Raw genomic sequence first — 22,714 nt, forward strand, 5'->3', positions numbered from 1 at the left:
AGATGATACACAGTCTTTGATTTTTCTGTCAATCAAAAAAAAAACATAGTCCAGCGATTTCTGGGTCTAATCTTCCTGTTACTGAATCCCAACAAATCTCTACTCCCTTACCTACTTCCTGCTTCTTCCCCAATTCATCTATATTAGTTTGCTTAGGCTGCCATAACATAATACCACAGACTGGGTGGTTTAACAACAGAAATTTATTTTCTCACAGTTCTGGAGGTTAAAAGTCCAAGATCAAGTGCCAGTAAGATTGGTATTTAATCAGGGCTCTCTTTCTGGCTTGTGGTAGGCCACCTTATCTCTGTGTCCTCACATGACCTTTCCTCTGTGCCCTGGGAGAGAGAGAGGCCTCTCTCTTCCTCTTCTATGAGGACACCAGTCCCATCTGATTAGGGCCCCACCCTTATGACCTCATTTGACATTTATTTCCTTAAAGGCCCTATCTCCAAATACAGTCATATTGGAGATTAGGGCTTCAACATATGTATTTGGAAGGGACACAGTTCAGTCCATAACACCATTCTAATATCCCCATTGGTTCCCAGGCCTTTGAACAACTGTCTCTATCTTGTGGGCCTCATCTTTCAACAAGTTCAGATACCATCACACCCCTTAATATGTCTGCAGCATCTGTCTCTCTCCCCCTCCTTGGTCCCTGGCATCTACAGAATTCACTGTTTTTCTCTTTTCTTTCTTTATCCTTCAAATCCCCAGATGCTTGAGTTTCCAATCAATCTTAGTAGTTCTCAAATCATTTCTCTATCCCAGAGTTGTGGAGATATCTGTGGTTCCAATCAACAATTAATTATTGGCAATAACCAATGTGCAAATCCATGTAGGATACAGACAGGTAGCAACATCACAGTTACTCCAACCATGTAACTATGGTTACTGCACCACCCCAAACTACACCACCTACTTTACCAGTATCTGATGCCATCTTACACTGAAAGCTATTAAGGTAGTTGTGGTAGTGAGAGGAAAATAGCTTCTGTAGAGCCCTATGCTGTTTCCTTCATTGGTGGCAAACTCCAGTTCCACTTTCAAGGAGATGATATGATTCAGCATTAGACCATGAGTAAGGAGACAGACTCAGGTCCTATCTGGCCCTGAAAACAGCCCGCTGAGGGACTACAGGTGGATCTCCTAACCTTTTCTTGACTCAGTTTTCTCACCTGTAAATAGAGAGGGTCAGGCTGGATGCAGGGAGAGTGTAGGAACAGAGGAGAGCATCCTGGAAGAGTATGTGAATCTGGAACAGAAATGGGCCAAGGGCAGAGGCCTGAGGCCAATCCCAGCAAAGGGAGAAGTGTAGAGCAGGGACTGATAAGAAGACTCAGAGAGGCTTGGCAGGTGAGGGAACAGATCTTCCATGGTCATATGGTAAAGGGAAGGGACAAGGTAAATCTGTCAGTCTGGTGGAAGCAAAATAAGGGACTTCTTCCCAGAGAACATCATTTCCTCTGGAAAACAAGAATGAGGGTCACCTAACAAAGGGAGACAGGAGAAGAGAAGGGCCAGGTCTGATGGGAAAGGAGAAGACCAGCATGGAAAAGGGAGAGAGCTGGGGAGAAAAGCCTGGGAGGCACTGGGCTGCCCTGAGGGCCAGTGGACTTCAGACTGGACATCTCACTAGCCACTGATTGAAAGCTCCAAGAAGTGTCAGATGCACCTGTTTGACTAAGTGTTTCTTTCCCTCAGTCCCCGTGTCTCAACCTGTCCTCACCCTCAGCCCTCCTGGGACCTGGACTTTTGTGGGAGATGAGGTGAGCTTTGACTGTGAAGCTCAGAGAGGTTCTCTGCCCATCTGGTATCAGTTTTTTCATGAAGGTGTTCTGCTCATGAAGATAGAAGCTACTTTATGGAGAACAATGTCTTATAGATTCTTTCTGACTGAAGAGCATTCTGGGAACTGCTACTGCACAGCTGACAATGGCCTTGGCCTCCAGAGCAGTGAGACCCTGAGACTCTCTGTCACCAGTAAGCTCTGGATTCCTGTCAGTGACCCATCCCTGACCCTCTCACACCAACCTTTTCAGAGGTCTGCATGGATCTTCCAGTTTCCTACCCCAGTCAACCTCATGCCTGTCTTGGTTCCCTTCTTATAGAACCAGCTATCTGTGGGCCTTAATCTCACCCATCCCTGGTTCAGCCAGACCCCTATGATAGCTCAGCACCTTTCCCAGCTTTTACCAAATGAATTTGTTTTCTCAAATTATCTTCTCAGGCCCTGTATATTCAGTCTCCAAGCCAATTTCTCTTAACTCCATGCACAGAAGCATCGCATATTTCCCCAATAACACTTACATATTAATTTAGCTACAAGCACAGTCATATGGGCATATAGTGGGCAAGACCTTACTTTCTCCAAAGTGTTCTCAAGCAATTCAAGCTCTTCCAGTAGGTTTAAAGAGGGCTGAAGGTGAAGGGAAGGGAGGAAATTGCTTCCTGGAAACCAGCTCATTTGTTTTCTGGGGTTTCCGTGATCCTTTGACTTAACCCAGTAAAATAAGTGTCATTTCATTGTATTATGTTTTTAAATTTTTTGTTGCAGTATGACATACTGCATATGACATATGACATAAATATACTGCATATGACATAAATGCATATGACATAAATAAATACATATGACATAAATATACTGCATATGACATAAATATAAAGGTATACGAACCATAGTTGTACAGATCATGGTTTCCCATGGAACCATGAAAAAGTGTCATTTTAGGGGCAAATTTGCTTCTGTTTACACTTGGAATCTTTGTTTAGTAGAGAGTGAAAGTTCAGTTTTCTTTTCAGAGAAGAGAAATATAAATAGAAAAATCTTGAATCTGGTATATCAGATCATTTTAGGTCAGAAGAAAAAAACCCTGATGTCTCCAGTGGGTGAGGGTTTGTTAAGGATATCCAGGGATTAAAAAACAACAACAACAACAACAAAACAAAAAACAGGAAAGACATTATATTCAGATTCATGGAATAAGAACTGGGAGATCTCTCAGAATTCAACTTATTTCTCAAAAACAGATTATACTGATGTCTGAGGATCTAGAAGCTTTCATTATTCTCTACTCCTAAGCCCATCAGCTATTTCCTTTCTATGTCCTTCTGACCCATTGTTCTTACTGCTCCTAAGTGCTTTCCACCCTCATTCTTATGACTCTATCTTATAACTTATTTTTACTCAAAACTCCTGTTAATTTCAGCATTGACTGCCTTGGACTTCTAGGTATGACATCCTGCTCTGTATTTCAGCGTCTGCCCCAACTGCCAAAGCGGTGCTTCCAACTAGTCTAACTAGTCAAGCAGCCTAGCTCTAAGACACCTCATAGGCCACTGGCAAGTCTATACATAGAATGTTCTTAAACCAACTGCTCACCTCTAATTCAACAAATGATGGCCAAGAGAGCAGGGTCACTTGGGACAACGTGACATGTAATGAACTACGTTTAAGAAAATACTTTTTCTAGGAACGATATGCACAGCAGGACCTCTGAGATTTCCTAGAAAGAGCCAGTGTACATGAAAAAGACCTTGCTCGGGTTGTCTGATGTCAGCGTGGGTCAGAAAATCTGAATTCTAGCCCTGGATATGAAAATAGCTAGCTCATAATTTGGGCAAAACTTTTAAATTTTCTTTGTCTTGCTGTTTTCACCTTCTATTGAAAGTTAGATAAGACAGTAATTAGCGTCCCTTAGAGCCCCAGAATTCTGTGATTCAAGTTGGAATAGGAACCCAGAGGCCATGAATTCATGAAGCTCTGGAAGAAACAGAGTGAGGGAGAGGCTGAGCGACACTCGTCAAAGCCCCAGACAAGACAACCAGGGAAATCTGTGGGTGCCCCAGAGCTGGGCTTGTTTACCTGGCAAAGCAAGGGAGAGCATCAGTTTCACAGAGTCTCATCATCTCTCACAGCAGGGAGTTAGGTTAGGCACTTTTAGGGCTTTGGGAGCAGGAATTGGTCAGAGTGTGATTGTAACTGCAAGTGTGGTCTGGTCAGAATTTGTAAATTAAGCAAGTTTCTGTTATAGTCTGTGGTCTTAGGAACCCATGAGTCCACTTGGAGTTCTTATTACTATGGTCCTATCTTGGAACATATGGATCTGAAGGACCTCTTGCTCCTCGATAGCTGTTTCAGATCATAGAAATAAAACATGGCCAAAGGAAGACATTACCCCAATATAAATTGTTGAGTAAAGAGATTATTTTAAAAATGTAAATGATCTGGGGCCCAGACTCCAAAGCCTGAAGCCAATCTACCTAGGAAAGCCCCAAGCCTTAAGACATCCTCTTTCTCATTATGATGTTGTATTTTCTTCTCAAATTTAGCAATATCTGAAACCCCTTTATTTCCCATTTAGTGTCTGTCTTCCTCAATACCAGAGTATAAGCTTCATGAGAATGGAACCTTATCAGTTTTGGTCTGCACCTCATCCCTGTGCCTACTTGGTGTCTGGCATAGAGTAGGTCCTCAGTCAGCATTTGTAACTCCATGAACAAAAAGTCTTTGAGAAGAGATGAGGAAAAAAAGAGCAGGGAGAAAACATTGATCTTTGCAACTGTTTATATCAACTGAACAGAAGTAAATGAGCCCTAAATTAGCAAACAAGTTGAGAAGCTTCACTGTGAGCCATGCAGACTTTCTGGCAGAATAATCTGGGTTGTTTTTTTTTCCCCAAGGGAATATACCCCAAAGAGAAGACACAGAAATTTCTTGGGAATGTGAGCTAATAAGATATACCCATTTTGAATCTATCAACAGCCCTGGGTCACTAAAATACTACCCGCCCCCCCCCACACACACACAGCTTTCTCAAGCAAATACAAAACTCAGAATATAATTTTATTCATTGAAGTAAAAGCCATAAAGAAAACAAGTCCAATATGAGAATCTTATATGTATAGCTGATTCACTTTGTTATAAAGCAGATACTAACACACCATTGTAAGGCAATTATACTCCAATAAAGATGTTAAGAAAAAAAGAGAGATGATAACAGAAAAGAAAAAAAAATATATATATATATATATATATATAAAACAGAGCTCAGGAGAAAAACCAAACCTATGTTAAAAATAAAATCCAAATTTGAAGCAGTAAGAAGAGAATGCATACTTCCAAAATCTGTTACTGGAATGGAGAATTGGTTTGAGAAAATAATACAGAACACAAAGTAGAAAGACACAGAAAAAGGCAAAAAGAAAGTAAAATATGGAGATCAGACAACGAAGCCCACAAGTGTGGATAATTAAGTGTCTAAAGAGAGAAACAAAACTCAAAGACATAATAAAAAAGTTTCCTGAAGTGAAGAAAACTTGAATATGTAGATCAAAAGACATATCCTGATGAGGTTATTGACTTTCAAGGCTAAAAATATACGTGTGTGTGTGTGCACGTGCCCGCGTGTGTGTGATCACAGCAAAAAAAAAAAAAAAGAAAAAACAGCAGTCATCTCAAAAAGAAAAAATATGCAGTTGGTCTTAGTCTTTACACAGAAGTCAATGCTAAAAGAGAGAGGAATTGTATTCAGACTTGAACTTTCAGAGGAGATATGAGAACTGAGAATTTTATATCAAATCAAAAAAACATTTTCAAACATGCAAGAATTCAGGGAACTTAGTACCCATTAACACTTCTTGAAAAATTACTTGATGACAAACTCTAGCCAGCCAAGGTATGAATCAATATAAAAGACTCCAAATGAGGAAACTATGATATGAAAAGTGAATACTGAATCTATTCAGATCAGTAGTTCTCAGCCTTGGCTGCATATTAGAATCACCTAGGAATTTTGAAAAAAGACTTTTTACTAAGCTCTCTCCAGACCAATTAAATTCAGAATCTCTCAGATGGGGTCTCAGAATCCATATTTTTTAACACATCCTCAGTTGAAAATATTGTACAGATATGGTTGAAAACCACTGATTCAGACATAAAAACAAAGGCTAAGCAACATGAGAGTTATGGTTACAGAAGAGAAAGCAACTATTATAAATGCTGAAAATGTAAAAAATATATGTAACAAAGGAAAATCAGCCAGAGGGAGAAGAGGAAATTAAAAAAACCAATTTTCTCATGATTATTATTATTTCATAATGGAGAACAAAAATTGACTTGATAATTTATAAAAATTAATGACAGATTTCAAAGTTTTCATTTTGTAAATAATTTCTGGATACTTTATAGAGAACAACTCATCATTAATGGATTATAGTTCACTAGCAGTCCATAAAAAATCAAATAATAAATTGTAAGGTCCCATAAGATAGAATAAGTCAATTCTTCAGATGGAACAACTGTAGAGTTTAAAGGTAGGAAGAGAAATGATAAGAAAAATAAGCCTGTGCATTTATATGACTATAATTGATCAGAGGGTGGGGAAAGGAAACTCTTACATACTATTAGTGCAAGTGTAAATTCATTGAAACTTTTTGAAGAAAAATTTAGCATTATATATCATTATTTGAAATGCCCATATCCCAATCCCAGAAATCCCACTTCGAAGAATTTATCCTAAGAAATGCATTGACAAAATACAATGATATATATACAGAATTGTGTAATGCAGCCTTATTCAAACTTAGAAAACAATAACAACCTAAAGTTCCATAATGAGGAATTGCTTCAGTGTATTACAGTAAATTCATATCATGGAATGCTTTGCTGTTGTTAAAAATAATCAAGCAATATTTACCCTAAATTATCAAATTTTAAATTTAGAGGAGTCGCATTTTATGCATGTAAATTATACCTCAATAAAGCTGATTTTTTAAGTGACTGAGATAGATCGTTAGGTAATAACACAGAATGATGCTCATGATATTTTGCTAAGGGGAAAAATCAGGTCGTAGACCAGTATGTATACTGTGATCCCAGGCATGTATGTGGGTATTTTATGCATTTGTTTATGTGTTGATAAGAATAAGAGTTCTTACACATAGAAAAGATCTAGAAAGTGTCACCAAATAATCATCAGAGGTAACTTCTGAAAAATAAAAATAGAGTCAATGGGAAAATATCCTGGTATCAACTAACTCATTTTTGCTCTCAGTTCCAGTATCTCGCCCCATCCTCACCCTCAGGGCTCCTGGGGCCCAGGCTGTGGTGGGGGACATGGTAGAGCTTCACTGTGAGACATGGAGAGGCTCTCCGCCAATCCTGTACCAGTTTTATCATGAGGATGTCAGCCTGGAGAGCAGCTCAAGCCCCTCTGGAAGGGGAGCTTCCTTCAACCTCCTTCTGACGGCAGAGCATTCTGGGAACTATTTCTGTGAGGCCAACAATGGCCAGGGGTTCCAGCGCAGTAACACAGTGTCACTCAGTGTCAGAGGTAAGTGGACCCAACTACAGCACAGGCAGGGACAGACCATCTCCCCCACCTTCACCTGTAGCCGAGATTGGAGGTACCCCAGGGCCATTTGCTGTGTGACATCACTGCTACACAGCCTCCAACTGAGAGTTCTGTATTCTACATTTTCAGGAACTCGCACCTTCCCTTAGCTTGCTTTGCCTCTCTTGGTAGCAGCAGTGCAAGGCATTGTGACTAAAAGTTTCCTAACGTAGGAATAAAGGCTTTTAAAACACAAATTGCATCCTGGCCAACAATGATCAGCAAGAAAGGAAATTATAAAGTTCAACATGTCTCACCTCAGAAGAGATTTAGTTGGGGTTTCCTCTGTCAGTCAATCAATAAAAAGGCCAACTCATCCTTTCACTGGCTCATGAATTTCTCTCTAGCTTCTCCTGCCCCTGTCCCAGAGCATCTCAGACCTCCAGCCAGAACTCCTGCTAAAAGACCTTTCAACATCATTCTCCTGACATCTTACCTCTCATTCAGCTATAGCACTCTCTCTCCTACCTGGCCTCTCATGGGCTGACCTCCTAGTCATGCCCACTTTCAGTGCAGGCTTGGCACCTCACTCATAGTCTTCCTCACTGCCCTACACTCTGTCATCATTCCATAACTCGTCCACATGGATGACCCACTCAACAAAATGGCTTGTCATTCTTTCCGCCACCCACTGCCCCGTACATACACTACTCCAATCACCTGATCACAACCTCCTATCCCTCTACTTGTTTCTTCAAATCCTCCAATCACTAGGGGCAGGACAGGAATAAAGACGCAGATGTAGAGAGTGGACTTGAGGACACGGGGATTGGGAAGGGTAAGCTGGGATGAAGTGAGAGAGTGGCATGGACATATATACACTACCAAATGTAAAATAGATAGCTAGTGGGAAGAAGCCACATAGCACAGGGAGATCAGCTCGGTACTTTGTGACCACCTAGAGGGGTGGGATAGGGAGGGAGAGAGGGAGACACAAGAGGGAGGAGATACGGAGATATATGTATATGCACAGCTGATTCACTTTGTTATAAAGCAGAAACTAACACACCATTGCAAACCAATTATACTCCAATGAAGATGTTTTAAAAAAATAAAAGAATACAGGAATTAAAATAAATAAAATCCTCCAATCATTATTTTTCCCAGACCTCAACAGAACCCCCAGTTCATTAACACCTTTACTTCCTCCCAGACAATCACACCTTCGACTCCCACCACCATTTGAGTGTTTGTCTCCGTATCCATCCAGTAACTCATCCCTCCTCTTCCTAAGGTATAGAAGACTGCTTCCTATGAAAGGTGAACATCTCCATCCCACCTCTAGAGTCCATCCTTCCTTGCATTCTCAGACACTTTGAAAAACTTTCTCTCCTGCTTTATAGGATCCTTCCCATTGACATTTAACATGCTGTGTCTCTCCCAGGTCTAAGAAAAAACCCTAACTTGGTCCCACTTATGTCTCCAGCCACTGCTCTATTATGGCTTCACTTCCAAAAAAGAGTCAGTTGCACAGATTGTCTCCATTTCCTCCTTACCTTCTTGGATTTAACACTTGGTATCTTCTGACCTTTATATAAAAAATGATTCTCACAAAGGTCACAAATGACCCCCATGGCTTTAAATGCAATGGCCATTTTCCAATCCTCACCTTACTTGGTCTCTCAGAAATAGTATTTCTTTCTTCTTGAAACCCTCCCTTCCTTGGCTTCAATGACTTCACCTTCTCCTGGATCTCCTTTCTCTGCCACTCCTTCTCAGTTCCCTTTACTAGCTCCTCCTTTTATAGACAAACTTTAAAAGCATTGGTGTGTCCCAGAGCTTTGTCTTGCATGTACCCTCTTCTCTTATATATGTTCTTTCTCTGGATAATCCTGGGGGTGTCATCTATAAATGATTCTTAAACTTTTATCTCCAAAAGAGACCTCCTACCTGAGCACCTGCCTATGCCATATCTCTTAAAGGCTCATGAACTTGAACATCTCTAAAACTGAACTCATGGAACTCCCCCCATATCTGGTCCTCCTCCAATTGCCCCTAGCTCTGTGAAAGACACATCCATTCACCCATATATATAAGGCAAAATCCCAGGAGTCTTCCTTGCCATTTCTCTCCCTTGGTCTCCATAGCCAGTTAATCATTGACGCCTATTGATTTTATTTCCAAAATATTCCTTGGATCTTTTCTTTCTATCTTTACTGCCACTATCATAGTCAAATCTACCACCATTTCAATTACTGCAACGCCACCACTCCACCCCTAATAACCTCTCCATTCCATTTCTGTCCCATTACAATCCAGTTTGCACACTGAGATCAAAATTGTCTTTAAAAAAGACAGGTTTGATCATCTCATGCCCCTGTATAGAGACACTTACAGGTTTCCCATTGCTCTGTGAAGAAGGATCAAAATCCGTACCATGGCTTGTGAAGCTCTGCCTAGCTCTCCAGCCTCCTATTTCATGGCACTCTTCAAACCCTTCTCTTACTGCTGCTGTCACCTCGTTTCAACAGCTCAAAAGCTCCAACCTTCTTCCCAGCTCAGGGCCTTTGCGCACACTGTTTGCCTGCCTGGGCAGTCTTCACTCCCTTCCTCACCTGGTTAATTCAGATGTCACTTTGTGAGGAAGCATTACCTGACTAACCCATACTAGATCAGGCCCCATTATTATACATTTCATAGCATCCTATTCTTTACTTTGTATCAATTATAAATGTTTTAATTATGTATTTGTAATTCTATTTAATTGCTCTCTATCATCTCATCTAGATTGCAGGCTTCATGAGGGCAGGAACTGTGTCTTTCTCACTATTGAATCCCCAGCATATTGTGTAGTTCCTGAGACTTTTAAACTGCTCAATTAATTTTTGATGAATGAATAAATATAAAAATGAGCCAATAACTTGATCAATATTTATTCTCTTTTGGGTCTTATTTTTGATGCGGCCAAGGCTCGGTTACATCTCTGGCTATGTAGGCAGCAGTCTCCCCTGTTTCTCATTTTCTATTGAACTGATTTCTCCTTTTCTCCAATTGTCTTCTGACTTCTCAGATACTTGGGTTTCAATTTAATCTCTGTTTTCAGATTCCCCAAACACTTTTGCAATTGTATATCGAAGTATTCCAGACTATATATAACACTACACAAATGATTTGTTTCTTCAGATATGAAGCAATTATAGCTGAGTTCTGAGTGATGTCACAAGGTCATTAAAAACAGAAAAACATTTTCCTGTTTGAAATGTCTTTTCTATGGAAGAACATATTTAAACAGCATGAACTGATGGTTAACTATCTTTCTTCCTTCAGTTCCAGTGTCTCAGCCTGTCCTCACCCTCAGGGCTCCCGGGGCCCAGGCTGTGGTGGGGGACATGGTAGAACTTCACTGTGAGGTATGGAGAGGCTCTCCGCCAATCCTGTACCAGTTTTATCATGAGGATGTCAGCCTGGAGAGCAGCTCAAGCCCCTCTGGAAGGGGAGCTTCCTTCAACCTCCTTCTGACGGCAGAGCATTCTGGGAACTATTTCTGTGAGGCCAACAATGGCCAGGGGTTCCAGCGCAGTAACACAGTGTCACTCAGTGTCAGAGGTAAGTGGACCCAACTACAGCACAGCCAGGGACAGACCATCTCCCCCACCTTCACCTGTAGCCGAGATTGGAGGTACCCCAGGGCCATTTGCTGTGTGACATCACTGCTACACAGCCTCCAACTGAGAGTTCTGTATTCTACATTTTCAGGAACTCGCACCTTCCCTTAGCTTGCTTTGCCTCTCTTGGTAGCAGCAGTGCAAGGCATTGTGACTAAAAGTTTCCTAACGTAGGAATAAAGGCTTTTAAAACACAAATTGCATCCTGGCCAACAATGATCAGCAAGAAAGGAAATTATAAAGTTCAACATGTCTCACCTCAGAAGAGATTTAGTTGGGGTTTCCTCTGTCAGTCAATCAATAAAAAGGCCAACTCATCCTTTCACTGGCTCATGAATTTCTCTCTAGCTTCTCCTGCCCCTGTCCCAGAGCATCTCAGACCTCCAGCCAGAACTCCTGCTAAAAGACCTTTCAACATCATTCTCCTGACATCTTACCTCTCATTCAGCTATAGCACTCTCTCTCCTACCTGGCCTCTCATGGGCTGACCTCCTAGTCATGCCCACTTTCAGTGCAGGCTTGGCACGTCACTCATAGTCTTCCTCTCTACCCTACACTCTGTCATCATTCCATAACGCGTCCACATGGATGACCCACTCAATAAAATGGCTTGTCATTCTTTCCGCCACCCACTGCCCCGTACATACACTACTCCAATCACCTGATCACAACCTCCTATCCCTCTACTTGTTTCTTCAAATCCTCCAATCACTAGGGGCAGGACAGGAATAAAGACGCAGATGTAGAGAGTGGACTTGAGGACACGGGGATTGGGAAGGGTAAGCTGGGATGAAGTGAGAGAGTGGCATGGACATATATACACTACCAAATGTAAAATAGATAGCTAGTGGGAAGAAGCCACATAGCACAGGGAGATCAGCTCGGTACTTTGTGACCACCTAGAGGGGTGGGATAGGGAGGGAGAGAGGGAGACGCAAGAGGGAGGAGATATGCAGATATATGTATATGCACAGCTGATTCACTTTGTTATAAAGCAGAAACTAACACACCATTGTAAAGCAATTATACTCCAATAAAGATGTTTTAAAAAAATAAAAGAATACAGGAATTAAAATAAATAAAATCCTCCAATCATTATTTTTCTCAGACCTCAACAGAACCCCCAGTTCATTAACACCTTTACTTCCTCCCAGACAATCACACCTTCGACTCCCACCACCATTTGAGTGTTTGTCTCCGTATCCATCCAGTAACTCATCTCTCCTCTTCCTAAGGTATAGAAGACTGCTTCCTATGAAAGGTGAACATCTCCATCTCACCTCTAGATTCCATCCTCCCTTGCATTCTCAGACTTTGAACAACTTTCTCTCCTGCTTTATAGGATCCTTCCCATTGACATTTAACGTGCTATGTCTCTCCCATGTCTAAGAAAAAACCCTAACTTGGTCCCACTTATGTCTCCAGCCACTGCTCTATTATGGCTTCACTTCCAAAAAAGAGTCAGTTGCACAGATTGTCTCCATTTCCTCCTTACCTTCTTGGATTTAACACTTGGTATCTTCTGACCTTTATATAAAAAATGATTCTCACAAAGGTCACAAATGACCCCCATGGCTTTAAATGCAATGGCCATTTTCCAATCCTCACCTTACTTGGTCTCTCAGAAATAGTATTTCTTTCTTCTTGAAACCCTCCCTTCCTTGGCTTCAATGACATCACCTTCTCCTGGATCTCCTTTCTCTGCCACTCCTTCTCAGTTCCCTTTACTAGCTCCTCCTTTTATAGACAAACTTTAAAAGAATTGGTGTGTCCTAGAGCTTTGTCCTGCATGTACCCTCTTCTCTTATATATGTTCTTTCTCTGGATAATCCTGGGGGTGTCATCTATAAATGATTCTTAAACTTTTATCTCCAAAAGAGACCTCCTACCTGAGCACCTGCCTATGCCATATCTCTTAAAGGCTCATGAACTTGAACATCTCTAAAACTGAACTCATGGAACTCCCCCCATATCTGGTCCTCCTCCAAGTGTCCCTAGCTCTGTGAAAGACACTTCCATTCACCCATATATACAAGGCAAAATCCCAGGAGTCTTCCTTGCCATTTCTCTCCCTTGGTCTCCATAGCCAGTTAATCATTGACTCCTATTGATTTTATTTCCAAAATATTCCTTGGATCTTTTCTTTCTATCTTTACTGCCACTATCATAGTCAAGTCTACCACCATTTCAATTACTGCAACGCCACCACTCCACCCCTAATAACCTCTCCATTCCATTTCTGTCCCATTACAATCCAGTTTGCACACTGAGATCAAAATTGTCTTTAGAAAAGACAGGTTTGATCATCTCATGCCCCTGTATAGAGACACTTACAGGTTTCCCATTGCTCTGTGAAGAAGGATCAAAATCCGTACCATGGCTTGTGAAGCTCTGCCTAGCTCTCCAGCCTCCTATTTCATGGCACTCTTCAAACCCTTCTCTTACTGCTGCTGTCACCTCGTTTCAACAGCTCAAAAGCTCCAACCTTCTTCCCAGCTCAGGGCCTTTGCGCACACTGTTTGCCTGCCTGGGCAGTCTTCACTCCCTTCCTCACCTGGTTAATTCAGATGTCACTTTGTGAGGAAGCATTACCTGACTAACCTATACTAGATCAGGCCCCATTATTATACATTTCATAGCATCTTATTCTTTACTTTGTATCAATTATAAATGTTTTAATTATGTATTTGTTTTTCTATTTAATTGCTCTCTATCATCTCATCTAGATTGCAGGCTTCATGAGGGCAGGAACTGTGTCTTTCTCACTACTGAATCCCCAGCATATTGTGTAGTTCCTGAGACTTTTAAACTGCTCAATTAATTTTTGATGAATGAATAAATATAAAAATGAGCCAATAACTTGATCAATATTTATTCTCTTTTGGGTCTTATTTTTGATGCGGCCAAGGCTCGGTTACATCTCTGGCTATGTAGGCAGCAGTCTCCCCTGTTTCTCATTTTCTATTGAACTGATTTCTCCTTTTCTCCAATTGTCTTCTGACTTCTCAGATACTTGGGTTTCAATTTAATCTCTGTTTTCAGATTCCCCAAACACTTTTGCAATTGTATATCGAAGTATTCCAGACTATATATAACACTACACAAATGATTTGTTTCTTCAGATATGAAGCAATTATAGCTGAGTTCTGAGTGATGTCACAAGGTCATTAAAAACAGAAAAACATTTTCCTGTTTGAAATGTCTTTTCTATGGAAGAACATATTTAAACAGCATGAACTGATGGTTAACTATCTTTCTTCCTTCAGTTCCAGTGTCTCAGCCTGTCCTCACCCTCAGGGCTCCCGGGGCCCAGGCTGTGGTGGGGGACATGGTAGAACTTCACTGTGAGGTATGGAGAGGCTCTCCGCCAATCCTGTACCAGTTTTATCATGAGGATGTCAGCCTGGAGAGCAGCTCAAGCCCCTCTGGAAGGGGAGCTTCCTTCAACCTCCTTCTGACGGCAGAGCATTCTGGGAACTATTTCTGTGAGGCCAACAATGGCCAGGGGTTCCAGCGCAGTAACACAGTGTCACTCAGTGTCAGAGGTAAGTGGACCCAACTACAGCACAGCCAGGGACAGACCATCTCCCCCACCTTCACCTGTAGCCGAGATTGGAGGTACCCCAGGGCCATTTGCTGTGTGACATCACTGCTACACAGCCTCCAACTGAGAGTTCTGTATTCTACATTTTCAGGAACTCGCACCTTCCCTTAGCTTGCTTTGCCTCTCTTGGTAGCAGCAGTGCAAGGCATTGTGACTAAAAGTTTCCTAACGTAGGAATAAAGGCTTTTAAAACACAAATTGCATCCTGGCCAACAATGATCAGCAAGAAAGGAAATTATAAAGTTCAACATGTCTCACCTCAGAAGAGATTTAGTTGGGGTTTCCTCTGTCAGTCAATCAATAAAAAGGCCAACTCATCCTTTCACTGGCTCATGAATTTCTCTCTAGCTTCTCCTGCCCCTGTCCCAGAGCATCTCAGACCTCCAGCCAGAACTCCTGCTAAAAGACCTTTCAACATCATTCTCCTGACATCTTACCTCTCATTCAGCTATAGCACTCTCTCTCCTACCTGGCCTCTCATGGGCTGACCTCCTAGTCATGCCCACTTTCAGTGCAGGCTTGGCACGTCACTCATAGTCTTCCTCTCTACCCTACACTCTGTCATCATTCCATAACGCGTCCACATGGATGACCCACTCAATAAAATGGCTTGTCATTCTTTCCGCCACCCACTGCCCCGTACATACACTACTCCAATCACCTGATCACAACCTCCTATCCCTCTACTTGTTTCTTCAAATCCTCCAATCACTAGGGGCAGGACAGGAATAAAGACGCAGATGTAGAGAGTGGACCTGAGGACACGGGGATTGGGAAGGGTAAGCTGGGATGAAGTGAGAGAGTGGCATGGACATATATACACTACCAAATGTAAAATAGATAGCTAGTGGGAAGAAGCCACATAGCACAGGGAGATCAGCTCGGTACTTTGTGACCACCTAGAGGGGTGGGATAGGGAGGGAGAGAGGGAGACGCAAGAGGGAGGAGATATGCAGATATATGTATATGCACAGCTGATTCACTTTGTTATAAAGCAGAAACTAACACACCATTGTAAAGCAATTATACTCCAATAAAGATGTTTTAAAAAAATAAAAGAATACAGGAATTAAAATAAATAAAATCCTCCAATCATTATTTTTCTCAGACCTCAACAGAACCCCCAGTTCATTAACACCTTTACTTCCTCCCAGACAATCACACCTTCGACTCCCACCACCATTTGAGTGTTTGTCTCCGTATCCATCCAGTAACTCATCCCTCCTCTTCCTAAGGTATAGAAGACTGCTTCCTATGAAAGGTGAACATCTCCATCTCACCTCTAGATTCCATCCTCCCTTGCATTCTCAGACTTTGAACAACTTTCTCTCCTGCTTTATAGGATCCTTCCCATTGACATTTAACGTGCTATGTCTCTCCCATGTCTAAGAAAAAACCCTAACTTGGTCCCACTTATGTCTCCAGCCACTGCTCTATTATGGCTTCACTTCCAAAAAAGAGTCAGTTGCACAGATTGTCTCCATTTCCTCCTTACCTTCTTGGATTTAACACTTGGTTTCTTCTGACCTTTATATAAAAAATGATTCTCACAAAGGTCACAAATGACCCCCATGGCTTTAAATGCAATGGCCATTTTCCAATCCTCACCTTACTTGGTCTCTCAGAAATAGTATTTCTTTCTTCTTGAAACCCTCCCTTCCTTGGCTTCAATGACTTCACCTTCTCCTGGATCTCCTTTCTCTGCCACTCCTTCTCAGTTCCCTTTACTAGCTCCTCCTTTTATAGACAAACTTTAAAAGAATTGGTGTGTCCTAGAGCTTTGTCCTGCATGTACCCTCTTCTCTTATATATGTTCTTTCTCTGGATAATCCTGGGGGTGTCATCTATAAATGATTCTTAAACTTTTATCTCCAAAAGAGACCTCCTACCTGAGCACCTGCCTATGCCATATCTCTTAAAGGCTCATGAACTTGAACATCTCTAAAACTGAACTCATGGAACTCCCCCCATATCTGGTCCTCCTCCAAGTGTCCCTAGCTCTGTGAAAGACACTTCCATTCACCCATATATACAAGGCAAAATCCCAGGAGTCTTCCTTGCCATTTCTCTCCCTTGGTCTCCATAGCCAGTTAATCATTGACTCCTATTGATTTTATTTCCAAAATATTCCTTGGATCTTTTCTTTCTATCTTTACTGCCACTATCATAGTCAAGTCTACCACCATTTCAATTACTGCAACGCCACCACTCCACCCCTAATAACCTCTCCATTCCATTTCTGTCCCATTACAATCCAGTTTGCACACTGAGATCAAAATTGTCTTTAAAAATGACAGGTTTGATCATCTCATGCCCCTGTATAGAGACACTTACAGGTTTCCCATTGCTCTGTGAAGAAGGATCAAAATCCGTACCATGGCTTGTGAAGCTCTGCCTAGCTCTCCAGCCTCCTATTTCATGGCACTCTTCAAACCCTTCTCTTACTGCTGCTGTCACCTCGTTTCAACAGCTCAAAAGCTCCAACCTTCTTCCCAGCTCAGGGCCTTTGCGCACACTGTTTGCCTGCCTGGGCAGTCTTCACTCCCTTCCTCACCTGGTTAATTCAGATGTCACTTTGTGAGGAAGCATTACCTGACTAACCCATACTAGATCAGGCCCCATTATTATACATTTCATAGCATCCTATTCTTCACTTTGTATCAATTATAAATGTTTTAATTATGTATTTGTTTTTCTATTTAATTGCTCTCTATCATCTCATCTAGATTGCAGGCTTCATGAGGGCAGGAACTGTGTCTTTCTCACTATTGAATCCCCAGCATATTGTGTAGTTCCTGAGACTTTTAAACAGCTCAATTAATTTTTGATGAATGAATAAATATAAAAATGAGCCAATAACTTGATCAATATTTATTCTCTTTTGGGTCTTATTTTTGATGCGGCCAAGGCTCGGTTACATCTCTGGCTATGTAGGCAGCAGTCTCCCCTGTTTCTCATTTTCTATTGAACTGATTTCTCCTTTTCTCCAATTGTCTTCTGACTTCTCAGATACTTGGGTTTCAATTTAATCTCTGTTTTCAGATTCCCCAAACACTTTTGCGATTGTATATCGAAGTATTCCAGACTATATATAACACTACATAAATGATTTGTTTCTTCAGATATGAAGCAATTATAGCTGAGTTCTGAGTGATGTCACAAGGTCATTAAAAACATTTTCCTGTTTGAAATGTCTTTTCTATAGAAGAACATATTTAAACAGCATGAACTGATGGTTAACTATCTTTCTTCCTTCAGTTCCAGTGTCTCAGCCTGTCCTCACCCTCAGGGCTTCCAGGGCCCAGGCTGTGGTGGGGGACGTGATAGAGCTTCACTGTGAGGCCCAGAGAGGCTCTCCCCCGATCCTGTACCAGTTTTATCACAAGGATGTCGCCGTGGGAAACAGCTCAGCTCCCTTGGGAGGGGGAACATCCTTCAACCTCTCTCTGACCACAAACCATTCTGGAAACTATTCCTGTAAGGCCGACAATGGCCTGGGGGTCCAGCAGAGTGAGGTGATGCTACTCAGTGTCATAGGTGAGTTGGTCCTGCCCACAGACAGCACAACCAGGGACTGACTGCTTTCTCTCCCCGGCAGCAGAAATGGAGCTCCAGCACTCCTGTTTGCTGGTGTGACCACCCAGCATATTTCCTGCACATAGAATTTCCAGTTGAAAGTCTGGGATCCTTCCTGTGTCTGCGCTTTCAGGAACCTGGACCTTCCCAGCAGCACAGTTCAAGAAGTCTTCTTGAATGCGATCAAAACTCCTCACTAAAAATGCAAAGAAGGTTTTTAGAACCAAGACTATATTTTGATCTGCAATTACGATACAAAAGGGAAAATAACGAATTTTAGGTATAGGTTTCGTTGCCCCCAAAAAGGTCGGGTCATTCTTTGTCCTGGTTTTTCTCTCTTTGACTTCCAACAAACTTCTACTCTTGAGCTTCTTTCACTACCAGGGATATAAACATGCCTCTCATTTCCATATTAAAAATTCTATATTAATATTAGCTAGGTACATAGCTTTTAAGGGTATACAATCACAACCAATCCAAGTTAGTTTACAAAGTGATTCTTAAAGCAGTGGGGACACAGAGGTGAAAGCAGGATGACATGGAGTGAAAATGGTCACCCATTAATCAAATTCTTTCATTCTCTAAGCAGTCTGACATCTTGCCTTTAGGTATAAAAGCCAAAGGAAAACTGCTTCTTGTCATCTCTGAATCTGCTTTGTGATGATCCCCTACAGGCCAATCTTATGGTAGAGCAAAAGTATGCTAAGGGCTGTTGAGATGAATGTTCTAGTGTTGGTTCTGAAGATACTAGCTCTATGAACTTGGCCAAGCATATTTCCCTATATTGACCTCAATTTCCTCATTCACAAAGTGAGAAAATTGAACTAGATGAATATCAGGGTCATCCTCAACCCTAGAATCCTATTATTTTGGTACACAGGGAATATGGTGTATGTCAGACTCAAAGGTTCCTGGAAGGAGACATTGTAAAGGAGAAGCTGGGAGTCACTGCTCCTGGGATACAAACCCAGAGAAACACGAGACCATGAAATAACATGCAAATGCTTTCTGAAGTACATAAAGCAAAATACAGGCTGATACTCTTAGTCTCCCTTGGCTGGGTCCCTGAGTATCATAAGAAATACAGACAAAATCACATGAGCAGGTTGATTTAGGCATACCAGCCCAGGAGCCAGCATCCCATCAAGGTGGCTGGGGCAGCCATCTCTTTGGCATCTAGCAGGCTACCTGATTGCAGATTTGATTTTTTTCCATTCAACTAGTCCATTCTTCTTCCCCCAGTGGTAGGCAGCACCTGCCTCAGCCAATTTTCCTCTAAGGTTCACAGGGACTCTTACCGCACGGTTTACACAGTCACCTTTTAGATCCACCACACAGGCATGTACTTCTGACCAAGTGCCACTCCCTCCCTCTTCACAACACAGTGGACCAGCACATCATACTCTGTATTCGTGATTTTATACACATCCTCATTCCTTTGTTTCTATGATCCCTGGTGCAAATGCCTATTATTTATGCTGGTGCTATCACACCTAAAGGACTTCTTGCTAGATGATTGTGTCTGAGTCCTAGAACTAGGACACATCATGGAGAACTACAAGAAAAAGGAATACTTATTACATTGTCACTACCATCATCATCATCACCATCATAAATACTTACTGAGTCCTTGTATGTGCCAGGCCCTGTGCTTAGTACTTGACATGCAATATCTCATTTAATCTTTAAAATAAACCACTGAGGTTAAAAATAAGATCATTTTTATCCTCAGTTTGCAGGAGAGGAAACTGAAGCTTAGAGAGGTAAAGTAACCAGCTTAGAGACACAGCTAGCAAAGGTAAAGCCAGGTTGAAAAATGAGCCTATCCAACTCAATGTAAATCCACATTATAATATCTCTCATCCTTTGTGGCCAGGTTTAACACAACTTTTTAATAATTTATTATTCTGGAAGAATACATAAACTTTCACGATAAAAAGTCAAATGGAACAAAAGGGTACTTTCAGGTATATTTTTCTAGAAATATTAAATATATTATAAACATAAAGGCATAGAATTTTTTACAAGTACAATCATATTACACATATAGTTATGCAACTTGCATTTTTTACTTGATATATCTTGGATATCTTTCGTGTTTTATTAGCAAGTCAACTAGGCTGTCTCCAGTTTTTAGCTATTATAAAAATTCTACAATAGAAATCTTTGTGCAAATATATTTGCAAATACTTTTTTAAATAGAAGTATAGTTACAATGTGTACAGCAAAGTGATTCAGTTTCATATACGTATATATATATATATATATATATATATATATATTCGTTATCAGATTCTTTCCATTGTAGGTTATTACAAGATATTGAGTATAGTTCCCTGTGCTATACAGTAGGCCCTTGCTGGTTATCTATTTTATATATAGTAGGGTATACATGTTAATCCCAAACTCCAAATTTACCTCATCCCTGCCTGCTAGCCCCCTTGGTAACCATAATTTTGTTTTCTATGTCTGTGAGTCTATTTCTGTTTTATAAATAAGTTCATTTGCATCATTTTTTTAGTGATAAGTGATATCATATGATATTTGTCTTTCTCTGTCTGACTTCACTCAGTATGGCAATCTCTAAGTCCATCCATGTTCCTGCAATGGCATTATTTCATTCTTTTTTATGGCTGAGTAATAGTCCATCATATGTATATATACCACATCTTCTTTATCCATTCATCTAATGATGATATTTAGGTTGCTGCCATGTCTTGGCTATTGTAAATATTGCTGTTATAAACATTGGGGTGCATATACCTTTTTGAACTAGCATTTGCCCAAGAGTGGAATTACAGGATCATATAGTAACTCTATTTTTACTTTTTTGAGGAATTTCCATACTATTCTCCATAGTAGCTGCACCAATTTACATTCCCACCAACAGTGTAGGAGGGCTCCCTTTTCTCCACAGGCTCTCCAGCAATGTTTCTTGACTTTTTTTTTTAACGTCTTTAGTGGACTGTAATTGCTTTACAATGGTGTGTTAGTTTCTGCTTTATAACAAAGTGACTCAGCTATACATATACATATATCTCCCTATCTCCTTCCTCTTGCGTCTCCCTCCAACCATCCCTATCCCACCCCTCTAGGTGGTCACAAAGCACCGAGCTGATCTCCCTGTGCTATGTGGCTGCTTCCCACTAGCTATCTATTTTACATTTGGTAGTGTATATATGTCCATGCCACTCTCTCACTTCGTCCCAGCTTACCCTTCCCCACCCCCATGTCCCCAAGTGCATTCTCTACATCTGCATCTTTATTCCTGTCCTGCTCCTAGGTTCTTCATAGCCTTTTTATTATTTTTTAGGTTCCATATATATGTGTTAGCATACGGTATTTGTTTTTTTCTTTCTGACTTACTTCACTCCGTATGACAGACTCTAGGTCCATCCACCTCACTACAAATAACTCAATTTTGTTTCTTTTTATGGCTGAGAAATATTCCATTGTATATATATGCCACATCTTCTTTATCTCTTCATCTGTCGATGGACACTTAGGTTGCTTCCATGTCCTGGCTATTATAAATAGAGCTGCAATGAACATTGTGGTACATCACTCTTTTTGAATTAAGGTTTTCTCAGGGTATACGCCCAGTAGTGGGATGTGGGGCCGTATAGTAGTTCTATTTTTAGTTTTTTAAGGAACCTCCGTACTGTTCTCCATAGTGGCTGTACCAATTTACATTCCCACCAACAGTGGAAGAGGGTTACCATTCCTCCACACCCTCTCCAGCATTTATTGTTTGTAGATGTTTTGATGATGGCCATTCTGACTGGTGTGAGGTGATACCTCATTGTAGTTTTGATTTGTTTTGCTCTAATGATTAGAACATCCTTTCATGTCTTTGTTGACAATCTGTATATCTTCTTTGGAGAAATGCCTATTTAGGTCTTCTGCCCATTTTTGGATTGGGCTTTGTTTGTTGTTTTTGATATTGAGTTGCATGAGCTGTTTGTAAATTTTGGGGATTAATCCTTTGTCAGTTGCTTCATTTGCAAATATTTTCTCCCATTCTGAGGCTTTTCGTCTTGTTTATGGTTTCCTTTGCTGTGCAAAAGCTTTTAAGTTTCATTAGGTCCCATTTGTTTATTTTTGTTTTTATTTCCACTACTCTAAGAGATGGACCAAAAGAGATCTTGCTGTGATTTATGTCAAAGAGTGTTCTTCCTATGTTTTCCTCTAAGAGTTTTATAGTGTCCAGTCTTACATTAGGTCTCGAATCCATTTTGACTTTATTTTTGTGTATGGTGTTAGGGAGTGTTCTAATTTCATTCTTTTACATGTAGCTGTCCAGTTTCCTCAGCACCACTTATTGAAGAGACTGTCTTTTCTCCATTGTATATCCTTGCCTCCTTTGGCATAGATTAGTGGACCGCAGGTGCGTGGGTTTGCCTCTGGGCTTTCTATGTTGTTCCATTGATCTATGTTTCTGTTTTTGTGCCAGTACCATATTTTCTTGATTACTGTAGCTTTGTAGTATAGTCTGAAGTTATGGAGTCTGATTCTGCCAGCTCCGTTTT

The 22,714-nt window shown here is 41.0% G+C and overlaps 1 protein-coding gene across 1 annotated transcript in view; it reads left to right on the plus strand.

The window, feature by feature from the left end:
- Positions 1 to 22,714, plus strand: part of FCRL5 (Fc receptor like 5) — a gene marked incomplete at both ends in the record, with an annotated part of 49,683 nt that overhangs the window by 13,424 nt on the left and 13,545 nt on the right. Inside the window, 3 exons of the mRNA XM_082833207.1 lie at positions 1,708 to 1,986; positions 14,272 to 14,550; positions 17,868 to 18,146. Coding sequence (XP_082689333.1) covers positions 1,708 to 1,986; positions 14,272 to 14,550; positions 17,868 to 18,146 — 837 coding nt within the window. The remainder of the gene's footprint in view (positions 1 to 1,707; positions 1,987 to 14,271; positions 14,551 to 17,867; positions 18,147 to 22,714) is intronic.

Source organism: Leucopleurus acutus, assembly GCF_964270905.1.
Source record: "Leucopleurus acutus genome assembly, chromosome: 2".
Taxonomy (NCBI): domain Eukaryota; kingdom Metazoa; phylum Chordata; class Mammalia; order Artiodactyla; family Delphinidae; genus Leucopleurus; species Leucopleurus acutus.